At 55.3% G+C, this 17,586-nt stretch overlaps 1 protein-coding gene across 1 annotated transcript; it reads right to left on the reverse strand.

Moving 5' to 3' along the window:
- Positions 1-756: 756 nt before the first annotated feature.
- GYS1 (glycogen synthase 1) lies at positions 757-17,461 on the reverse strand. The gene is made up of 16 exons (XM_030299797.2): positions 17,155-17,461; positions 15,475-15,656; positions 13,246-13,437; positions 12,157-12,342; positions 11,759-11,903; positions 10,589-10,706; positions 10,149-10,269; positions 9,756-9,862; positions 8,385-8,444; positions 8,218-8,296; positions 5,805-5,918; positions 5,417-5,543; positions 3,253-3,348; positions 2,922-3,085; positions 2,425-2,505; positions 757-2,269 (listed from the first exon to the last, which is right to left on the reverse strand). The coding sequence occupies exons 1-16, from the start codon at positions 17,270-17,272 to the stop codon at positions 1,946-1,948; spliced, it is 2,214 nt and encodes a 737-aa protein (XP_030155657.1). The 5' UTR covers positions 17,273-17,461; the 3' UTR covers positions 757-1,945.
- Between the last annotated feature and the right edge of the window lie 125 nt (positions 17,462-17,586).

Genomic DNA, 17,586 nt, shown 5'->3' on the forward strand with positions numbered 1-17,586 from the left:
GCAAGACCTACTGTTGGTAGTTGGAAGGAGGCATTTAGAGACGATAAACAGTAACCAGAAACGGGCTCTGATGACTAATGTCCAGCAGCAGGAGCACAGAAAGTGCCAAGAGGTGCTGAGCTGGGGGTGTGGGGCTCAGCACAGAAATGGGATGTGAAACTTAGGGCTAAATTCTCCAAACGGGGACTGAAGAAGCTTGAGGAGGGTTAGCAGGCAGCTACTGGGTCCAAGCTACAAAACTATGACCCCCCTGACCCTTCCGTTTCTGGTAGAATCTTAACAGGAAGTGGCTCCTGGACTTCTGACACCACACCTGTTGTCTCCCAACTTCGGTGGCCACTCGTGATTCTGGCAGGGGAAAGGGATTTCTGCGTCCATCACAAACACCGTGGCTAACGGGAAGGATGGTCACACATGCGAATCTAGTTTTCTACTCCCCCCGAAACGTGATCAGCTTGGAGATGCTAGTGAAGACGAGAACTGAAAAAAACCGTTTTCCCGGAAATAGAGCCATTCAGGGGGGCAGTAGGTCTAAAGTCCAGAGGCCAGTGCCCTGGGAACACGTTCTAAGCTAGTTCTGTCCAACAGAACTTTTTGCAGTGATGGAAATATTTTATCTGCAGTGGAGTGAGACAGGGTATCAGAGACCCAGTAGTGCGGCAGCGGGAGGGGAAGAGGAGGGAAAGAGAGAAGCCAAGAGGAGGGAGGGGCCAGCAGCGAGGCCCGGCAAGCCCTCAGAGTGGACCAAACCTCAGATTCTTAAATATAGATTTTTTTTTTTCATCTCTGGACACACATCAATCACACCTCTTCTGCCCTCCCAACTTGCAAAGCAAGTGCGTCAGACACAGCACAGCACGCGTGAAGGGCCCCTCCCTTTCACCAAAGCTGGGGGGCAGGACACAGCTTAAGGATGGAAGAGGCTCGAGGTAAATATGAAAGTTCTAGAACCAAGTGGGTTCCATTCTAGACCGGGGAAAGGGACCGGGAAGCAGCACAGTGGTGAGGTTCCAGATTCGGCAGCCGGGACCTAGCACCCAGTGGTTTTACGGTGGGCCTAGGGGTCGGAGGTTGTGGCAGGGGAAGACGGGCCGGTTCAGTCCTCAGCAAGGGGATTCCCTGGAGGGCACGGGAATCTCAAGATAGGGGGGAGAGCTCAGACTCTCAGGGAAGGAGGTACAGGGTCTGGTTCAAAAAAGGCCAGAAAGGCATCTAGACCAAGACTGCATGTTCTCCAATAGGAATGAGAAGTCAAGTGGTTCTGTACCACCCCCCACCTCCCATTGGCCAAAATATGGAGAAAAAGGAGAGCAGGAGTGGGGGGGGGGGGCCCTCCAGGCAGAGCCAGACACCCCAACAAGGGCTAAGATCAGAGTAAGGACGCAAGTGCCCTGGTCTGGAGCCCGAGTTCTGGAGTTGAAATGGAGGACCTTCTGGATTCAGTTAAGTCCCTGAAAGTGCCCCAGCTGTGGACTTGATTGCCCCATTAACAGGGACACCACATGGTTTCCAGAGCTTGGTGGCCCCCAGGCCACAGCTGAGCATGGCATCTTCGGTGTGCTGGAAAATCAGCAAGCCACAAGGGCTCCAGGAGCCTCCTGCCTGTATGACAACAGACCAGGTTTCCTAAAACCCCTGGCACCATGGCAGGGTAACGGCAGGTGCCCGGCCCTCCCGGGGAGGGAGGAGGCCCAGGCCAGGCCCGAAGGGCTCCGGGGCACAGTGTATGCATTCTGGAACCCAGGAAAGGCACGGCGTTGTGATTCCGGAGTGTCGGGGATTCCCAGAGAGGAGCTAGAAGGGCTGGAGTGTACGGCGGAGGGGACGGGGCTGTGGACCCCAAGGCGGGTTCGGGATGTGGAGTGGGGTTTCGGAACGGTGCCATTCTGCGTCCGCCCTCTGGACGAGGGAGGCAGGATGGGCGGGGAGTGAGGGGCGGCGGGACTTAGTTGCGCTCCTCGCCCAGGGAGCTGGCGGGGCTGAGGGGCTCGCTGGGAGTGCTGATTGAGCTGGAGGGCGCTGTGTCCACGGAGCCGCGCTTGCTCCCGCTGGTGGAAGAGGCGCAGGAGGCGCGGCGCGGCCACTCGGGGGCGCGGATGTTGCGCCGGTCCTTGGCGGCCTCCTCTTCCTCATCGTAGCGCTCCCCGTCTACGTCGGGCGGCCCGTCCCGTGGCTCCTCCTCGTCCTCGCTCTGGTGAGGGCTTGAGTGTCGCGACAGCGAGGGCGATGGCGGCACGGAGGCCGGCCGAGGGTAGCGGTAGCCCTGGGTCTGCGTTACGGGGGCGTGGGCACAAACCCGAGTGAGCAGGTGGGGTGTGGGAGGGCCCGACAGCTTGCCCCGGGGCCTTCCCACTCCTGGAAGGACGCGCACCCACCCCAGCCCTCTTAGCTCCGGGCCCATCAGAGAGATCGGGGTCCACTCACCGCGTCAGCCTCGTGGGGCTCATAGGTGAAGTGTTCTGGAAAGGCCTTGGCCAGCGCCATGTGGCGCGCGGACATATAGTACTTGGGGAACAGAAAGGGGGGGGAGCGTCAGCAGAAAGGAACCAGACACCGCCCCCAGCAGAGGTAGAAGGTGGCGAACCCTAGCCCACACTCTTTAGGCAGAGGAGCACCTTCTGGCACCTTCCAGTCGGCCCCTATACCAATTATCTTTCTGGCTCCACCCCTGAAGCCGATAAGCAGAGCGGTGAATGGACAGTCTCTGAGCCACGCCCCCACTCACAGGGGCAGAGGTCTTAGGTCAGGTACCTCTTGGCCACGCACTTCATGCAAGTAAGGTAACGCTGGCCAATGCGGTCTACCAGCAAAAGACCGTTAATTTCTTAAAGGGAGCGCAACCGTTTCGCGTAGGGGCCCCCTGGCCCCCTGCGCCAGCCTTGGAAGCTGAGAAATCGGAGACCGGAAGAAGGCGGTTATACCCGGCCTAGGTATTTCCAGTCTAGAAGGTCTGAGAGGCGCTCCGTGCGGTTTCTCTGGATGATGCGCTGCCGCCGGCTCTGCTGGCAGAAGCTGTAGAGGAAGGAGGTGAGCTGCGAGCAGGAATCATCCAGGCTGCGGAACCGCCGGTCCAGAATGTAGATGCCTGTGGGGGCCAGGACGGGGCAGGGCTCAGAAATCAGACTAAGGACACCTTCATTCTCCCGGGGGCTCTGTGGCACCAGGGCCCCTCTCCCCATCCCGGGGGCCCAGGAGCCCTTCCCTTCCCCCACCCGGGATCCAAGAGTCTCGGCTCTCGGTCTGGGCGCTGACCGTAAGCTGAGGGGTCTGCAATGTGTTCCTCCATGAAGCAGCCGAAGCCGGAGAGGTTGGTGGAGATACTGGGGATGCCCATAACCGTGCACTCAGCTGCGGGAAGGAGTGAGAAAGGTCTACTTAAGCTTTCCCCTTTTGCGCTTTGAAATCGCAATAGACGCCCCAACAGCGCCATCTACTGACAACTTGAGCAAATCACTGAGCCCACAAAACCAGAACGTGAGTGCGTTCGATCATAGCCTGTTTCTCGCAGGGGAAGCGAAGAGGTTCAGAAAAGGGAATTCACTCGTCCCAGGGCTTCAGAATGAGGACAAATCTAGAGCTAGGAGATAGGATGTAAATTACTAAGTATGTACTCGTTGCCAATGCGTACCATTTTACTCCATCCTCACAACCTGTAAGATACTTTCTTGTGCCAGACGTAGTTTTGACAGGAAACAAGAAAAATTCTCATCACTGCCTCATTGAATACCTTAATCAAGCCTGAAAAATGGTTCACGTAGTTTATTACAATTCTCAGGTAGGGGCGCCTGGGTGGCTCAGTCCGCTGAGCGTCCGACTTCGGCTCAGGTCATGATCTGGCGTTCGTGGGTTCGGGCCCTGTGACGGGCGCTGTGCTGACAGCTCAGAGCCTGGAGCCTGCTTTGGATTCTGTATCTTTCTCTCTCTGCCCCTCCTCCACTTGCACTCTGCTTCTCTCTCTCTCTCTCTCTCTCTCTCTCTCTCTCAAAAATAAACATGAGGGGCGCCTGGGTGGCGCAGTCGGTTGAGCGTCCGACTTCAGCCAGGTCACGATCTCGCGGACTGTGAGTTCGAGCCCCGCATCGGGCTCTGGGCTGATGGCTCAGAGCCTGGAGCCTGTTTCCGATTCTGTGTCTCCCTCTCTCTCTGCCCCTCCCCCATTCATGCTCTGTCTCTCTCTGTCCCAAAAATAAATAAAACGTTCAAAAATAAACATGAAAAAATTAAAAAAAAATAATTCTCACGTAAGTGTTCCGAAAAACCTCCATAACCTGCAAACACAGGCACCAAATATAACAGGGCTTCATGAGAAAAAGAGGGTTGGGGCCAAGCACACAAAACCTATGCATCACTGTAACCATGGCCGAAATGAAACTGGCAAAATCATTACCCCAATTATTATGCAAGCACAGTTTAAAAGGTTTGTTAAATTGCTCATAAATTAAGAAATACTGTGGGGGCGCCTGGGTGGCTGAGTCGGTTAAGCATCCGACTCTTGAGTTCGTCTCAGGTCACGATCTCATCGTTCCTGGGATTGAGCCCTGTGTCAGGCTCTGCTCTGACAGCATGGAGCCTGCTTGGGATTCTCTCCCTCCCTCTCTCTGCCCCTCCCCTGCTCACACTCTCTCTCTCTTCCTCAAAATAAATAAACTTAAAAAAAAAAAGAAAGAAATACTACAGCAACTGTGATATTTACTGAGCCTCAAAACCAATCTTGATTGAAGAGTGTGAGGAAGGGTTGAGTTTGGGGCCACGGCAAAATGTCCCCAAATGAGGGACAAGTGCAAATAAGCCCCAACCCGGAGCCTGTGTCTAAAGGGAGTCAACGCCAGGGTACGTGGGTGGCTCAGTTGGTTAAGCATCCAACTCTTGGTTTCAGCTCAGGTCATGATCTCACAGTTTTGTGAGTTTGAGTCCTGTATCGAATCCCCGCTCAGGACTTTCTCTCTCTCTCTCTCTCTCTCTCTCTCTCTCTCTCTCTCTCTCTCCCCCCCTCCCTCCCTCCCACACTCATGCTGTCTCTGTCTCTCTCAAAATAAATAAATGTAAAAAATATAATAATAATAAAGGGAGCCAACGCCTTCGTAAAAGAGGACGGCGGAGTGAATGGGCGCTGGGGACACCTCTGAGAGACCTGGCCCCATTCAGTCGTGTTGGTGAACTACGTATTCAGCTGTTGATATCGGGGAGGGGGGGCAATCAGCAGCAAACTGGGGGAAATCACGTGTGACCTGTGACCTCAGCCCTCTAGTTACACATCACACGAGCGACCGTGTCACAAAAACACATGCTGCAGGCCAACAGACTGTGGCCATCGTCCCTGTTTTGCAAAGGAGAGCCTGGGGCACAGAGCGGGCAAGTGACATGCCCGGGGTTGGTGCCCCATCTGACCAGGAGCCGACCACCATGCTGCACTCACCCGGCGTGTAGCCCCAAGGCTCATAGTAGGAGGGGAAGACCCCAAGGTGGCAGCCACGGACAAATTCCTCATAATCCACGGGGAGCAGGGGGCTCGTGGAGGAGAGGAACTCTGGGTGGAAAATCACCTAGCAGTGAAAAAGAAGAGCTCAGCCCAAACTCCCTGGGATCCCAGAGGGGCCCAGAGAGGGCGAAAAGCCTGTCTAAAGTCACACAAGTCAGCGGTAGGACAAAGCATTGAATCCAAGTCTGTCTGCTTAAAGTGCTAAGGTCCTTTCTAAACATAGCGATCCCTTAATAAACCAGGGGAGATGGGGGACGTGAGGCCCAGCTCCCCCTACCTCCACCCCACCCCTCCATGCTTGACCCAGCCTGGCCATTGCCCTCACCTTGACTCTGTCAGCACTACTATTGAAGAGTCCGATTCGACGGATGGTGGTCAGGATAGGATCCGAGGAGTCGTCCAGCATATTGTGGGTGCACACAGGGGGGAAAGACTGTCGCTGCAGGGGCCACAAGAGGGATGGGGGTCAGAGAAGGGACAGAGGGCTCCCTCATTCCCTGTGAGCCACGCTGACCCGGGAGGAGGTCACAATTCCCACCAGGTTGTGGGGACACAAGCCCAAGAGATTAGAAGCTGTAGATATCTGGGGCGCCTGGGGGGCTCAGTAGGTGGAATGGCCGACTCTTGATTTCGGCTCCGGTCATGATCTCATAGTCGGTTCGTGAGTTCGAGCCCCGAGTTGGGTCTCCACTGTCAGTGCAGAGCCTGCTTGGGATTCTCTCCCTGGCCCTCCCTTGCTTGCGCTCTCACTCTCTCTCTCAAAATAACTAAATAAACTAAAAAAAAAAAAAAGAGTCATAGATATCCTCCTTGGCTCTCTCTGTAAAGGCTCACTTTTCTCTTTGAACACCATGAGCTGAGGGGCACCTGGGTGACTCAGTCGGTTAAGTGTCTGACTTCGGCTCAGGTCATGATCTCACGGTTCATGGGTTCGAGCCCCATATCGGGTTCTGGGCTGACAGCCAGACAGCCCTCCCTCTCTCTCAAAAATAAATAAACATAAAAAATAACCAACTAAACAAAAAAACACCATGAGCTGAAAAGAAACTACAATTCCCATTTGTCTTTGAGGCAAAGCCAGCGTTAACCTGCCTCCCCTGACTACCGGGAGTTGTAGTTATTGGGTTCTGTACTCTGGGCTCCATCATCAAAGAAACCCAAAGGAACTAAAATTCCCCCAAGTCAATGGGGGGCAGAGACTTTGTCAATATGGCAGCAAGCTTCAGGGGCTGCTGGAAGTTGTAGTTTTCTTATGAAAAGCCTGTCTTGCCTTCTTTCCAAGTTCCCTTTACTCTCCATCCTGTAATTCCCTCCACTTCCGCTCCCACCCAAGGCCCAGAGAAACCACAATTCCCAAGAGTGACTGGAGGGGCGAGAGCTAGGAAATCCCACGGGCTGCTGGGATATGTAGTTATTTGTAACTCTTCCATCTCATTAAAAGTTCTACTCGCCTTCAGTCAGCTCCAGGGGCTCAAGAAACTACAACTCCCAGCAGCCCCGTGGCAATGCATACACATCCTCAGTGAGGCTGACTGCCTTAGGGACTATTAGAAATTGTAATCTGGGGTCACAGCGTGGCTCAGTCAGTTAAGCATCTCTTTATTTTGGCTCTTTATTATGATCTCACAGATTCTGGGTTCGAGCCCCATGTCAGGCCCCGCGAAGCGCGGGGCCTGCTTGGGATCCCCTCTCTCCCTCTCTCTCTGCCCCTCCCCTACACTCTCTCTCAAAATAAATACATAAACTTAAAAAAAGAAAAAAAGAAATTGTAGTTTGGCCCAAAGCACATCACACCTCATTTGTCCAGCGTGGGTACCCAGGTTTCCATTCGCCGGGAAGTGGCTCACCCACCCTGACCACAGGTACCAAAGATTCCTGACCCCAGAGAATCAAAGAACTCTCCCTCCCAGGAGCCTCTGGGGCAAGGGAAGCATGACTGAAGCAGGGGCTGCTGGGACTTGTAGTCCTCATTTTGTTATTGCCACATCCTTCTAAGGTTTCCCATCCACCGAATTCCATTAACCTCCGGAATCTAAAGAGGCTACAACTCCCAGGAATGTTTGGGGACTAAGACACACAGCCTGTGGGATAAGAAAAACAGCGGTTGCTGAGAGTTTTCAATGCTCTTCAGGTAACGGCTAGTGTTTTAGCTAAAGCCTTCTGGCTCTAATGAGTATAAAACTAGTCAGCAGCAAGACCCAGGGACAGCGGGGACTTGTAATTCTCCTTCTGTGGGCTTTGTTGACTTCCTAAAGTTCTCTTTCATCTTTTGACCCCGGTGGCTCAACGAAATTACAAATTTTTAAAAAAAAGTACAACTCCTAGCAGCCCCTATAGCAGAATAAGCCACTGGGGGGCGCCTCGGTGCGGGGCGGGGGGGGGGGGGGGCTCAGTCCGTTAAGCATCCAACTTCAGCTCAGGTCACCATCTTACAGCTGGTGGGTTCGAGCCCAGTGTGGTCGGGCTCTGGGCTGACAGTTCAGAGCCTGGAGCCTGCTTTGGATTCTGTCTCCCTCTCTCTCCGCTCCTCCCCCTCCCCCGCTCTGTCTCTCTCTGTCTCTCTCTCTCTCTCTCCCTCAAAAATAAATAAGCCTTAAAAAAAATCAATTGATTCCCTGACAAGGGTGCCGGTGACGCGGAGCCCCCAGCAATCTCTGGGGTCAGAGCTAACACGGCAAGCTGCCCCCGGGGCGGGTGCTGGGCATCGCCATGTCTCTGTTCGGGGCCCCAGACCATACCTGCGTGGCAAAGATAGCTCTCTTCATCATAGTGAAGTCCTCCTTGTCCAGCATCTTGTTCATGTCCGGGAGGCTCCCCCTGCAAGGTGACAGGGTATGCATCTGGGAATGGGTGATCGGTGGAGTCAGGGCCCAGGAGGATGCGGGGCTGGGGGTGGGACACTCACACCAGCAAGGACTCATAAAGCTTCCTTCCGAACTTCTCTTTCACGGTGTTGGCCGTATCCCTAGAAGGGGCAGAGACACAGCATCACATATATGCCGCCTGCCATTTATTGTCAGCTGCTACACCGAGGTCTGAGCGGAGAGGCCCTGGGGATTTGGAGCTGGAGGACGGGGACCTGGGAGACAGGCCCTGAAAGGCTCGAATCCCCTGTGCCCCTCATCAGCTGTGTGGCGGGGGACAGGTGGCCTTCCCTCTCTGACTTTGGTGACTCATCTCTCAGACGGGGATAAAAATAGAACCAACCTCAGAGGTCTGCAGGGAAAACTTGATGAAGTCACGACAAACAACGCACAGTGCCTGGCACACAGCAAACCTTCCAGAAATGTCAGCTATTATTAGGACGTGCACTAGTCCTGGTGGTGGCCATGCTAAGCCCCATGTTATAAAAAGGGAAAACGATGTTCCGAGAGAGGAAATTTCATGTGCACAAGTGAAGCTAGCAACTAGTGACACCCTGCAGCCTCAATGACATTCGTCTAATCCTAATCTTCTCATAGCTCTGGCCTCATTTTCTACCCCATCTCCCTCAAGCGCCCTGCTCCAGCCGCACTGGTCTCCCTGTGGTTTCTCAGACATACCTCAGGGCCTTTGCATCTGTGTTCCTCTGCCTGAAATGCTATTCCCCAGATACACACAGGGCTCCCTCCCTCATTTCTTCTACTGGTCTCTACCCAATGGCAACTTTCTCAGTGTGGCCTGTCCTGACCGTTCCATGTCCTGTCTCGCATTCCAGTCCTCCTTTATTTTCTTGTCAGAGCACTTTCTTTTTGTTGTTGTTGTTGTTTTAAAGAGTCTATTTTTAAGTGGTCATCTCTACACCCAACACGGGGCTCGAACTTACAACCCCAAGACCAAGAGCCACATGCTGTACCAACTGAGCCAACCAGGCACCCCAGAGCACTTTCTATAGAACTCTCTAGAATGTGAGCTCGGTGAGGGCAGGGATTTTATCGTCCTCATTTACAGCTGCGCCCCCAGGGCCTGGAACAGCACCTGGTCCACGGTAGGTGCTCAGTGACTATCTGATGGCTAATGAAAGGCTCTTGCAGATGAGGAAATTATCACAAAGCCACCAAGGGTCAGTGGCCCAAGTGGGACCTCGCCAGTTTGATGTCAGGGCCCTGGTTGTATGGTCACACTTGTCCTGTGTGCGACTCCTTACTGCCCCTGAGCTAGAGGCGTCTTAAGCAAGTGACTTCACTACGAGTTTTTGGGGGGCAAACTGCTCATGTTCCAGATAACAAAACTGAGCCTCCCAAAGCACATGGCTGGGAGTGGGAATGGCAGGGATCCCAGGCCGAGGGCTGCTGACCAAAGCTGCTTGCGCACAGCTTGGCCTTTGAGGGTTTCCACGTTGAAATTGTTGGTCCGAGCCGGCATGATGAAGAAGGCGACCACTGTCTGCTCACTGCCGTTCACCTGGGCAGAGGAAAAGGCATGGGGTGGGGGGAGGGGGTCAGGATCACCCGAGAGAAGGCTGAAGCCACCTACCCTTTTCCACCCATCAAGACCACTGTGGCCCTGCCATGCTCCTTCCCGTCAAGGAGAATTAGAGTTATCATCCCCCACTGGGACTCTGGTCTTCTTTCTGGGTCTCTACACTTTCCCTTCACACACGGGGTTTCCCTACTTCCCGCCCCCACCCTCCCCAGTTATGTGCTGATTTCCTTTTCCTCTTTTTGTCTTCTCAAAGCCCAGGCCTTACTCTGAGTAGATAGTTGAGCCGGGCCAAGGCCTCTAGGAAGACATCGGCCCCCTTGTTAGAGAACTCGTAGCGGCCGGCGATAAAGAAATACAAGGTCTTGTCCAAGTTGAAGTCCAGGTGCCTAAAAAAGCCATAAGGCATGGTGGTGAAGCCACCTTGGTGAAGCCAAGGGTGGGGACCCGCTAGCCCTGGCCTTGAAACTACAAACCCCAGAAGCTACAGGGGCAAAGAGCATCTTAGGCAGTACAGAGGCATCGTGGGAGCTCCTGGGAGTTGAAGTTCTTTTCTCCCTAGATGGGGATCAATACTTGAATACTCCACCATTGTTCTGACGCTCAGGAATGGAAGAGGCTGAGCCCCCAGCTATCCCATCTCTTACACTCATGAGTTGGGTTCCCAACCCCTTCCTCTCCCAAGACCTAGGTACCTGGTCCACGTACCCATAAAAATGGCCCCGCACAAACTCCTGGATTCGAGCCTTGCTCTGAGCATGGAGGTTCTGGAACTCATGCATGGCAGAGAACTTCTTCACATTCAGTCCATTGGGGGTCACGATATCTGGAATTTGTGGGGAGAAGGTCCATGTTTCATATCTTCATCTATTCATACCCGCCAGTGTGGTTGAATGAATAAACAAAGGAAAGACTCCTTTCCGTTCACAATCTCTTGGTTTTAGAAGCTCGCTTGGTGGCCCCGCTGCCCTGCCACTCAGACGCCTTCTTGCCCAAAGTCACGTGCTTACGTTCACAAGCACGACCACAACTCCCAGCAGCCCCTGCAAATGGCTAACCACACAGGGAAATGAACTACCTTGGGGCTTCTGGGAGTTGTAGTTCTTTTGTTTCCCCTATCCCACCCTATACTGGGGATGATTTAAACATCCCCATCCTGCTTCTCCCAGAATATACCCTCAACCTTCAAGCCTCTTTTAGGGTCCCGATCATTTCCTATCCTCCTTGAAATTAAAATACATCAATGAAAAATTATAACCACCATCAGCTCCAGGAGTAGAAGGAGCTGGCTAGCCAAAGGCCTCCTGGGAATTGTAGTTCTCACAATACACCCATTGAGAATGGGTGCTATAACCCGAAAAGAATAACTGATTCCAGGGGTGCCTGGGTGGCTCAGTCGGTTGAGCATCCAACTTGGTTTGGGCTCATGTCATGATCTCACGGTTCATGGGATCGAGCCCCGCGTCCAGCTCTGCTTGGGATTCTCTCTCTCTCTGTCCCTCCCCCTGTTCATGCTCTCTCACTCTCTTTCTCTCTCAAAATAAATAAGTAAACTTAAAAAAAAAAAAAAAAGAATAGCGGATTCCAACACCACTCTTCTCAAAATCAAAACCCAGTGAAACTCCATTCCCTTTCAGAAGACCAATAACTACATTAGCCGATAAGGTAACTTTACCATTTTGAAACGAATGTCAAAGGAACTACACCTCCCATTAGCCTCTAGGGCGTATAACCAGGCAGCTCCCTATTCAGGTCACCAACTTAGGGCCGGCTGGGGGGTGTAGTTCTTTGCTCTCTACAGTTAAAAAAAACCAGCTAAGTATCGGCCTGAGCACAGACTGCCTCATTCATGTCTAGGGACCCCAGCCTATTCCCTACCTGGTTTCCTCTTGAGCAGGTGCTGAGCCTCGATGGCAGTAATCTGGGACACAGTAGTAAAGATGTGAGCACAGTGGGCCGCTGCCCTCTCCATGCAGTAGCGGTGATAGATTTGCCTCTCCCCTGCTTCCTTGTCCACATTGAACTGGGTGGGAAGGGAGGGCAGTCAGGTTAGAAGAACTGGGGAGAAGACTTTGGCGGTCCAGACTCCGGGGTCCCGGAGGTGGTTGGGGTTGGAAGCTGAACTCCTTTGTCAGAGGGAGGAGGGGGTGGAGGACTTGGACCCCTGGGTCACGGGAGAAGAGGAAGCTTGATCCCCCCGCCCCTGGGCTTCCCGGACAGCTTTGGGCTGTCCCGAACCACTCACAGCCCCCATCTGCCACACGTTCCCGGCTCACATTCTCCAGGTTGTTATAGAAGTCCACGGCACCGGCACACAGGTAGCGTCCCAGCAGTGTGGCATGGGTGGTGAAGATCGTGGCCACGGGCAGCCGCCGGGCCCGGCACAGGCAGAGGCCAATGCCCGCCAACCACTCGTGGAAGTGTGCAACCACGTGTGGCTTCTCCTCGTTCTGGGCCAGGAACTATGGGGCAACAGGAAGAGGGCCACTGTGTCTCCACGTGTGTTGTGCGGACAACCAACAATCCCCAAGGTGGACAGGGAGGCAGGGGAGAGGTAAATCTATCGTCATTCTTGCACAGAGTGGATGGTAGCCCACTGCAATTCCCCTAGAACAAGGAACTGTAAATCTCTGGGACGCCAGGCCAGCTGACCCCATCCTTCAAGGCTGATGGGAGCCGGGGGCGGTGGAGAGGTTGGCCCCACCTTCTAAGTGCCAGCAGGGCTGAAGTGGATGGTCTGAAGTTGTAGTGTCCCCAAGTCCTGGACGCAATTCCTGGAGAGCCTTTTGTCTCGATCAAGAGTAGAGCTGCATCCAATACTGACTAAAGGACTACAACTCCCAGAATGCCCTAGGACTGGCCCATTCGTAAACTGGTTTCCCTGGGGCAGGAGATGTGAAGTTTCTTCAGCCTTTTAAAACCTAAAAGGGGGTCAGAACCAGGATCCCTGGTTCTCATATAGGCTGGAGACCCCCCAACCGTCCAGGGCCCCCTCTGAGAGCTAAGTCCAGCCACTATCAGACTACAGAACTACAACTCCCAGAATGTCCTGGTGCAAGCCCTCTAGCTCGGCCAGCACCCCCCAAAGCTAACAGTTCAGAATTTCTGTACTGAGAAAATTAGAATGAATGAAGCTGGGGTTGGGAGTTTGAGCCTCTGGGCCCCTGGGTGTCTGTGTTCCCAAAGGTCAGAGCTAGGGCTTGGAAAAGGACCTACAATCCCAGAATGCCTTGGGAGAAGCCAGCCACCCCAAGGCCCCCCGGCCGGCCACCCCTTCCTACCCCGCCCCCTCTGGCAGGGACTAACGGCCATCGTAGGTTGGGGCCCGGGTCAGGAGTGACATGGCGACCAGCAATGGGGCCTACCTCACCCAGGAACCAGGTGGTGAGGAAGCCAAAAAGGACGGCGTCGTTGGCCTCACGGTCGTACCAAGGCACCCCGATGTTGCAGGTGTCCCAGAGCTCCCCCTTCCAGCGCTCCAGGGCCCAGGCTGAGGCCCCCACGTCCAGGAGCACCACCAGGGGGCCCCCCTCGATCAGCCAGCGTCCGAAATACACCTGGGGGGCCCACAGGAAGACTCAGGCTTTTGGCCACACCTCCCCGGGCTCAGCCTCGGTGGCTCGCCCACCCGCAGGCAGCAGTCGGGGCTTAAAGCCTCAGTTCTTCCACCCTGTTTCGGTACCTGCTGCTAATTTCTCCCCCGCTGCCTTATTTCTCTACGTGCTGCTAGTTACTCCCACCACACTCTTTGTCCATCGCTGTTACATTTTCCCTGTGCCTCGCTTCCTTTCTAGCTTGGCGCAGTGGCGGTATCGTTAGCCAATGAGGTTTACTAGGGGAGCGATTACTGCTAACTGAAAACCCTGCTTCCTTTCTACAACCGCTACCCTGGTTCCCAACCCACTGCCTCCTTTCTCTTACCTATAACCATGAATGTCACACGGTCCTGTCTCTGTGCCCCCCCACTGCCTTGCTTTTCCGCCCTTAGCATTTCTCCAACGTGCTGCCTTGTTTCTGTGTTTCCTGCCACTTCCGTCTTGCCAACCCGCCTGTTGCCTTCTCCCGTTATTTCTTCCTTCTGCTGCTAATTCCTCCCACTGAATGCTTCTTTTACTGTTCTCATTGCCACATTCTTCCGCGCCCGCTGCCTTGCTTCCGACGCTTTCACTATAAATTTGTCACCTGCTGTCTCCTTCCTCTGCCCTTAGGCCCATCTTTGGACTCTGCAGCTACCTTTCTAACACCAGCTGCTGTCTTCCCCACTGCCATGTTTCTAAACGTCGCTGCCACATTTCTCCGGGCGGCTGCTTTCCTCCTGAGATGATGGCCTAGGTTCTGGGCCAGCTGCCACAGCCCTGTGCGGGCGGCAAGCAGTCCTGCGCCTCCCGGACCTGGCTTTGCCCAGCCTGGGGAGCCTGACTCTGATGCCCCTCCCCCTCCCAGCTGTCATCTGCCCTTTTGCTGGGGGGGGGGGCGCTATTCTTAGGCCCCCAGCACGTGGGGAGCAGCTGCCATGGGGGAGGGCTGGGCTGTCCTAGGGTTCCTTAGGGACATGGTCCCCGGCCTCTCTGGACTCCAGACCCCCACCCCAGACTAGAGGCTGTGAATGAATGAAGGAACCACTGTACTTCTTCCTCCCAGACCTGTCTGTCCTTCCACCCTGCTACATCATGGCCTTTTCCGCCGGAGGCAGCCGCCTCTCAGTGCTCATCCGTCAGTCCTCAGCCGGGGCTCTGGGACTCTCCCTTCCTATCTTTAAGTCCCGGGTCTGCTCCTCTGAAACTCTGCCCCCGTCTCTCTTCCCTCCATCGGTACTCTATCTTCCTCTCCCTTCTAGTTCCTTCTCCTGGAAATGTCAGGCTGCCTCTCTCTCTATTGCTGTTACCCCTGGGGCGATCGCCACCTTTTGGAACACTCGATCTCTCTCCATCCATCTCTCTCCCTTGGTCGGCCTGTCCACCTCACTGCCGGCTTGGCTGTTTATGATAACGATGATGACGATGGCCGTGGTCACAAGAGCTCATACACAGTACTAACTGAGGCCAGGAACCGGGCTGAGGACTTTATTAACTAACAATTAATCCTTTCCCCCAAAACGAACAAGGTAGATGCTATTAGTAGGTTTATTAGCCAAGGTCACACAGGCAGGAAGCGGAGAAGGTGATTTTGAACTTCAGGCTCCAGAACCCCCACTCTGGCACTCCTGCCTCACCCCAAGCCCATCTCCCCCCGGGTTCCACCTGGCTGTCTGTCTTTCTGTCTCACTCTTTTTCTCTCTGTGGGTCTGAGGATCTTGGCCTCTGGGAGCCATCTCTCAGTCTGTCTTATGCACCTGCTGTCGGTCTGTCCGTTCACCAATGTCTTCAGCTTGGGGTTCACCCCACCCACTTCACGGGGTCCTGCGTCTGTCTGTCTGTCAATCTTACCTCCTCTGTGTCTATCTGGGAAAGTTCTGGCTCATCCCATGTTTCTGTCCATGCCTCCCTCTCCCCGTGGGGCTACCCACCCTCTCCCCGCTGTCCCTTCTCCAGCTGCCGCTCCCACCCTGACTCTGGGCACCCACCTCCCCTCCCCTCGGCCAGGCCATGTCCCACCTTGCAGCCCTTGCTGTTCATGGAGTCCAACGTCCTCTTCAGGGCTGGGGTTGGGGGCTCGAGCAGTTCCACCTGGGTCCTCACGCCCTGCTCCGTGTACGGTCCCACCAGGTAGTAGTTGTCACCCCATTCATCCCCTGTCACTTTCGCCTTCGTCTGTAGCACCGTGTAGATGCCGCCCACTGTGGGCCCAAGTGCGTGAGGGCAGGCCCCAGCCGAGGTCCACGGGTCTGGGACCTGGGGCAGGGTAGGGGGCCGTGGGAGGTACTGGGGCCCCACACCTCTGGCTTAGAAGGAGGAGGGGGCTGAGAGCCCACCCTTCTGAGTCAGAGAGATGATGGGATAGGAGTTCAAGGGCAGTACTCCTGGGTCTAAGGGAGAATGGGGCTGGGGTTGGGACTCAGGGGGAGAAAGGGGCTCAGGCTAAACTTCGGAGTCTGAGACATGAAAGGGCTAGGGACTCGGGCTCCTGGGTCTGAGGGAATTAGGGGCCGGGGTCCCAAGGATGACAGAAGCTGGCAAGGATCAGCAGGACTCAGGTCCCTGAGTTCCCAGCTTCTGGGAGCTGGGTTTGTAATCTCAGTCAGGCTCTAGGTCACGGTAGGGGAGAATCTCTCTCCACGGCCCGATTCAGCTTCCCACAGCTGCCCAAGAGAAGCCTGAATTGTCATTCCTCGCCCCCAGGGACTCTGCTGACCTGTCCCCCAGTTTCCTCTCCCCAACTGAGAACACACGTGCAGGGCCCCGCTCTGCCCATAACTCCACTCCAGACCCACAAGTCTGGGCTCTCAGCCTCCTTACCTACTGGAGCCTGGGCCCTGGGGATACATGGCTCCCAGTTCGAGGGCTGCTTGCCATGGGGTGAGACTCAGCCCCATTCTCTCCCAAGACTCAGCAAAGCAAAACCCCAGCTGGTTTTCCAAACCCAGAACTTTAGGACCTTCAGAGCCGGGGACGCAGAAATCTAGGTCCCCAGCCCCTCCCATCCTAGGGCCCAGCCCCTGACCAACTTAGGACTTCCCAGCCTTCCCTCATTCCAGTACGCATGTGTCTGAGGCCGCAGGCTTCTGTACTCCTAGAAACAGAGCTCACACCCTCGGCTCCTTCAGAGTCTAGGCATTCAGACCAACTCTCTCCCACCCTAAGATCTAAGAATTAGAGTCTGCGGCCCTTCCCATCTTTACTCGCAAGTGGCCAGCCCCCAAATTCTGCCACCACGACTCACGCATCCTATCTCCCTGTTGGCCCTCTCCCAGATCCAGAGTTTATATCCCCAGACTCTTCCCCCAGGGCCACAGGTCTGAAACCCAGCCACTTCCCTAGTTTTGCACTAGAAAGTGCCAACCCCCCGTCTCCTTCCCGGTTCAGGACCCAGGTCTCTGGTCTCTGGGAAGCCTCCCTCCGGGACCTAGGAATCATTCATTTTGGCCCCCTCTTCCCTAGGACCCAGCAATTGGACTTCCAGGTTCCTTTCATCTTCACAGTCAGGCGACCCATCCCCACCCCGCCAGGGTACAGGAGACTTACCCCGGCCCTCCCCAAGGACACAGGAGTCATAGGTTCCTTGCCCAGAATCCAAGAGTATCATGCCAAGTAACTCCGTCCTCTAGGACTCGAGAGTTTCGCGCCCCCATCCCCGACTGCCCTCCTGGTCCAGGACCCATCGCCTGGCGTGCTCACCCTTGTTGGCCACCTCCCAGGCCACCTCGAAGAGCACTGTATTCTCCAGGTCGAATTCATCCTCCCAATCCTCCAGTCCTGGCAGTGAGGACATGGACAAAGTGCGGCTTAGAGGCATGGCCGACGCGTGAAGGGGGCTCCAGGGTCCACAGGTGGGGGCTCCCGAGGTGTCTGGGGAATGCAAAGGGCAGGGCGCGGGGCCAGGTAGCTGGTGCCCGACGGGAAGCTTGCAACGCCCTCGGCTTCCTATTGCACGACCGCACCCCCGCCCCGGAGCTCTGGGCCGTAGGCTGGAGGCGGCCGCAGCGTCACTGAGGCCGGCGGGGCCCCTGCAGTGAAATCTTGCGGCCGCCAGGCGGCGGGGCCCGCCCCCCGGCCAGAGCCATTGGTCCGTGCCCGGGGGAGGGAGCGCCCGCGTCTCCTCATTGGTGG

Source organism: Lynx canadensis, chromosome E2 (assembly GCF_007474595.2).
Source record: "Lynx canadensis isolate LIC74 chromosome E2, mLynCan4.pri.v2, whole genome shotgun sequence".
NCBI classification, from domain to species: Eukaryota; Metazoa; Chordata; class Mammalia; order Carnivora; family Felidae; genus Lynx; species Lynx canadensis.

Bases quoted from the DNA above. Each gene is read 5' to 3' on its own strand.
- GYS1 (XM_030299797.2), bottom strand. From the start codon at position 17,272: ATGCCTCTAAGCCGCACTTTGTCCATGTCCTCACTGCCAGGACTGGAG. The intron at 9,863-10,148 runs GTAAGGCCTGGG...TCCTCTGCCCAG, and splicing joins GGCTCAACTATCTACTCAGA to GTGAACGGCAGTGAGCAGAC. The intron at 8,445-9,755 runs GTCAGCAGCCCT...TGCCCCTTCTAG, and splicing joins GCTGTGCGCAAGCAGCTTTG to GGATACGGCCAACACCGTGA.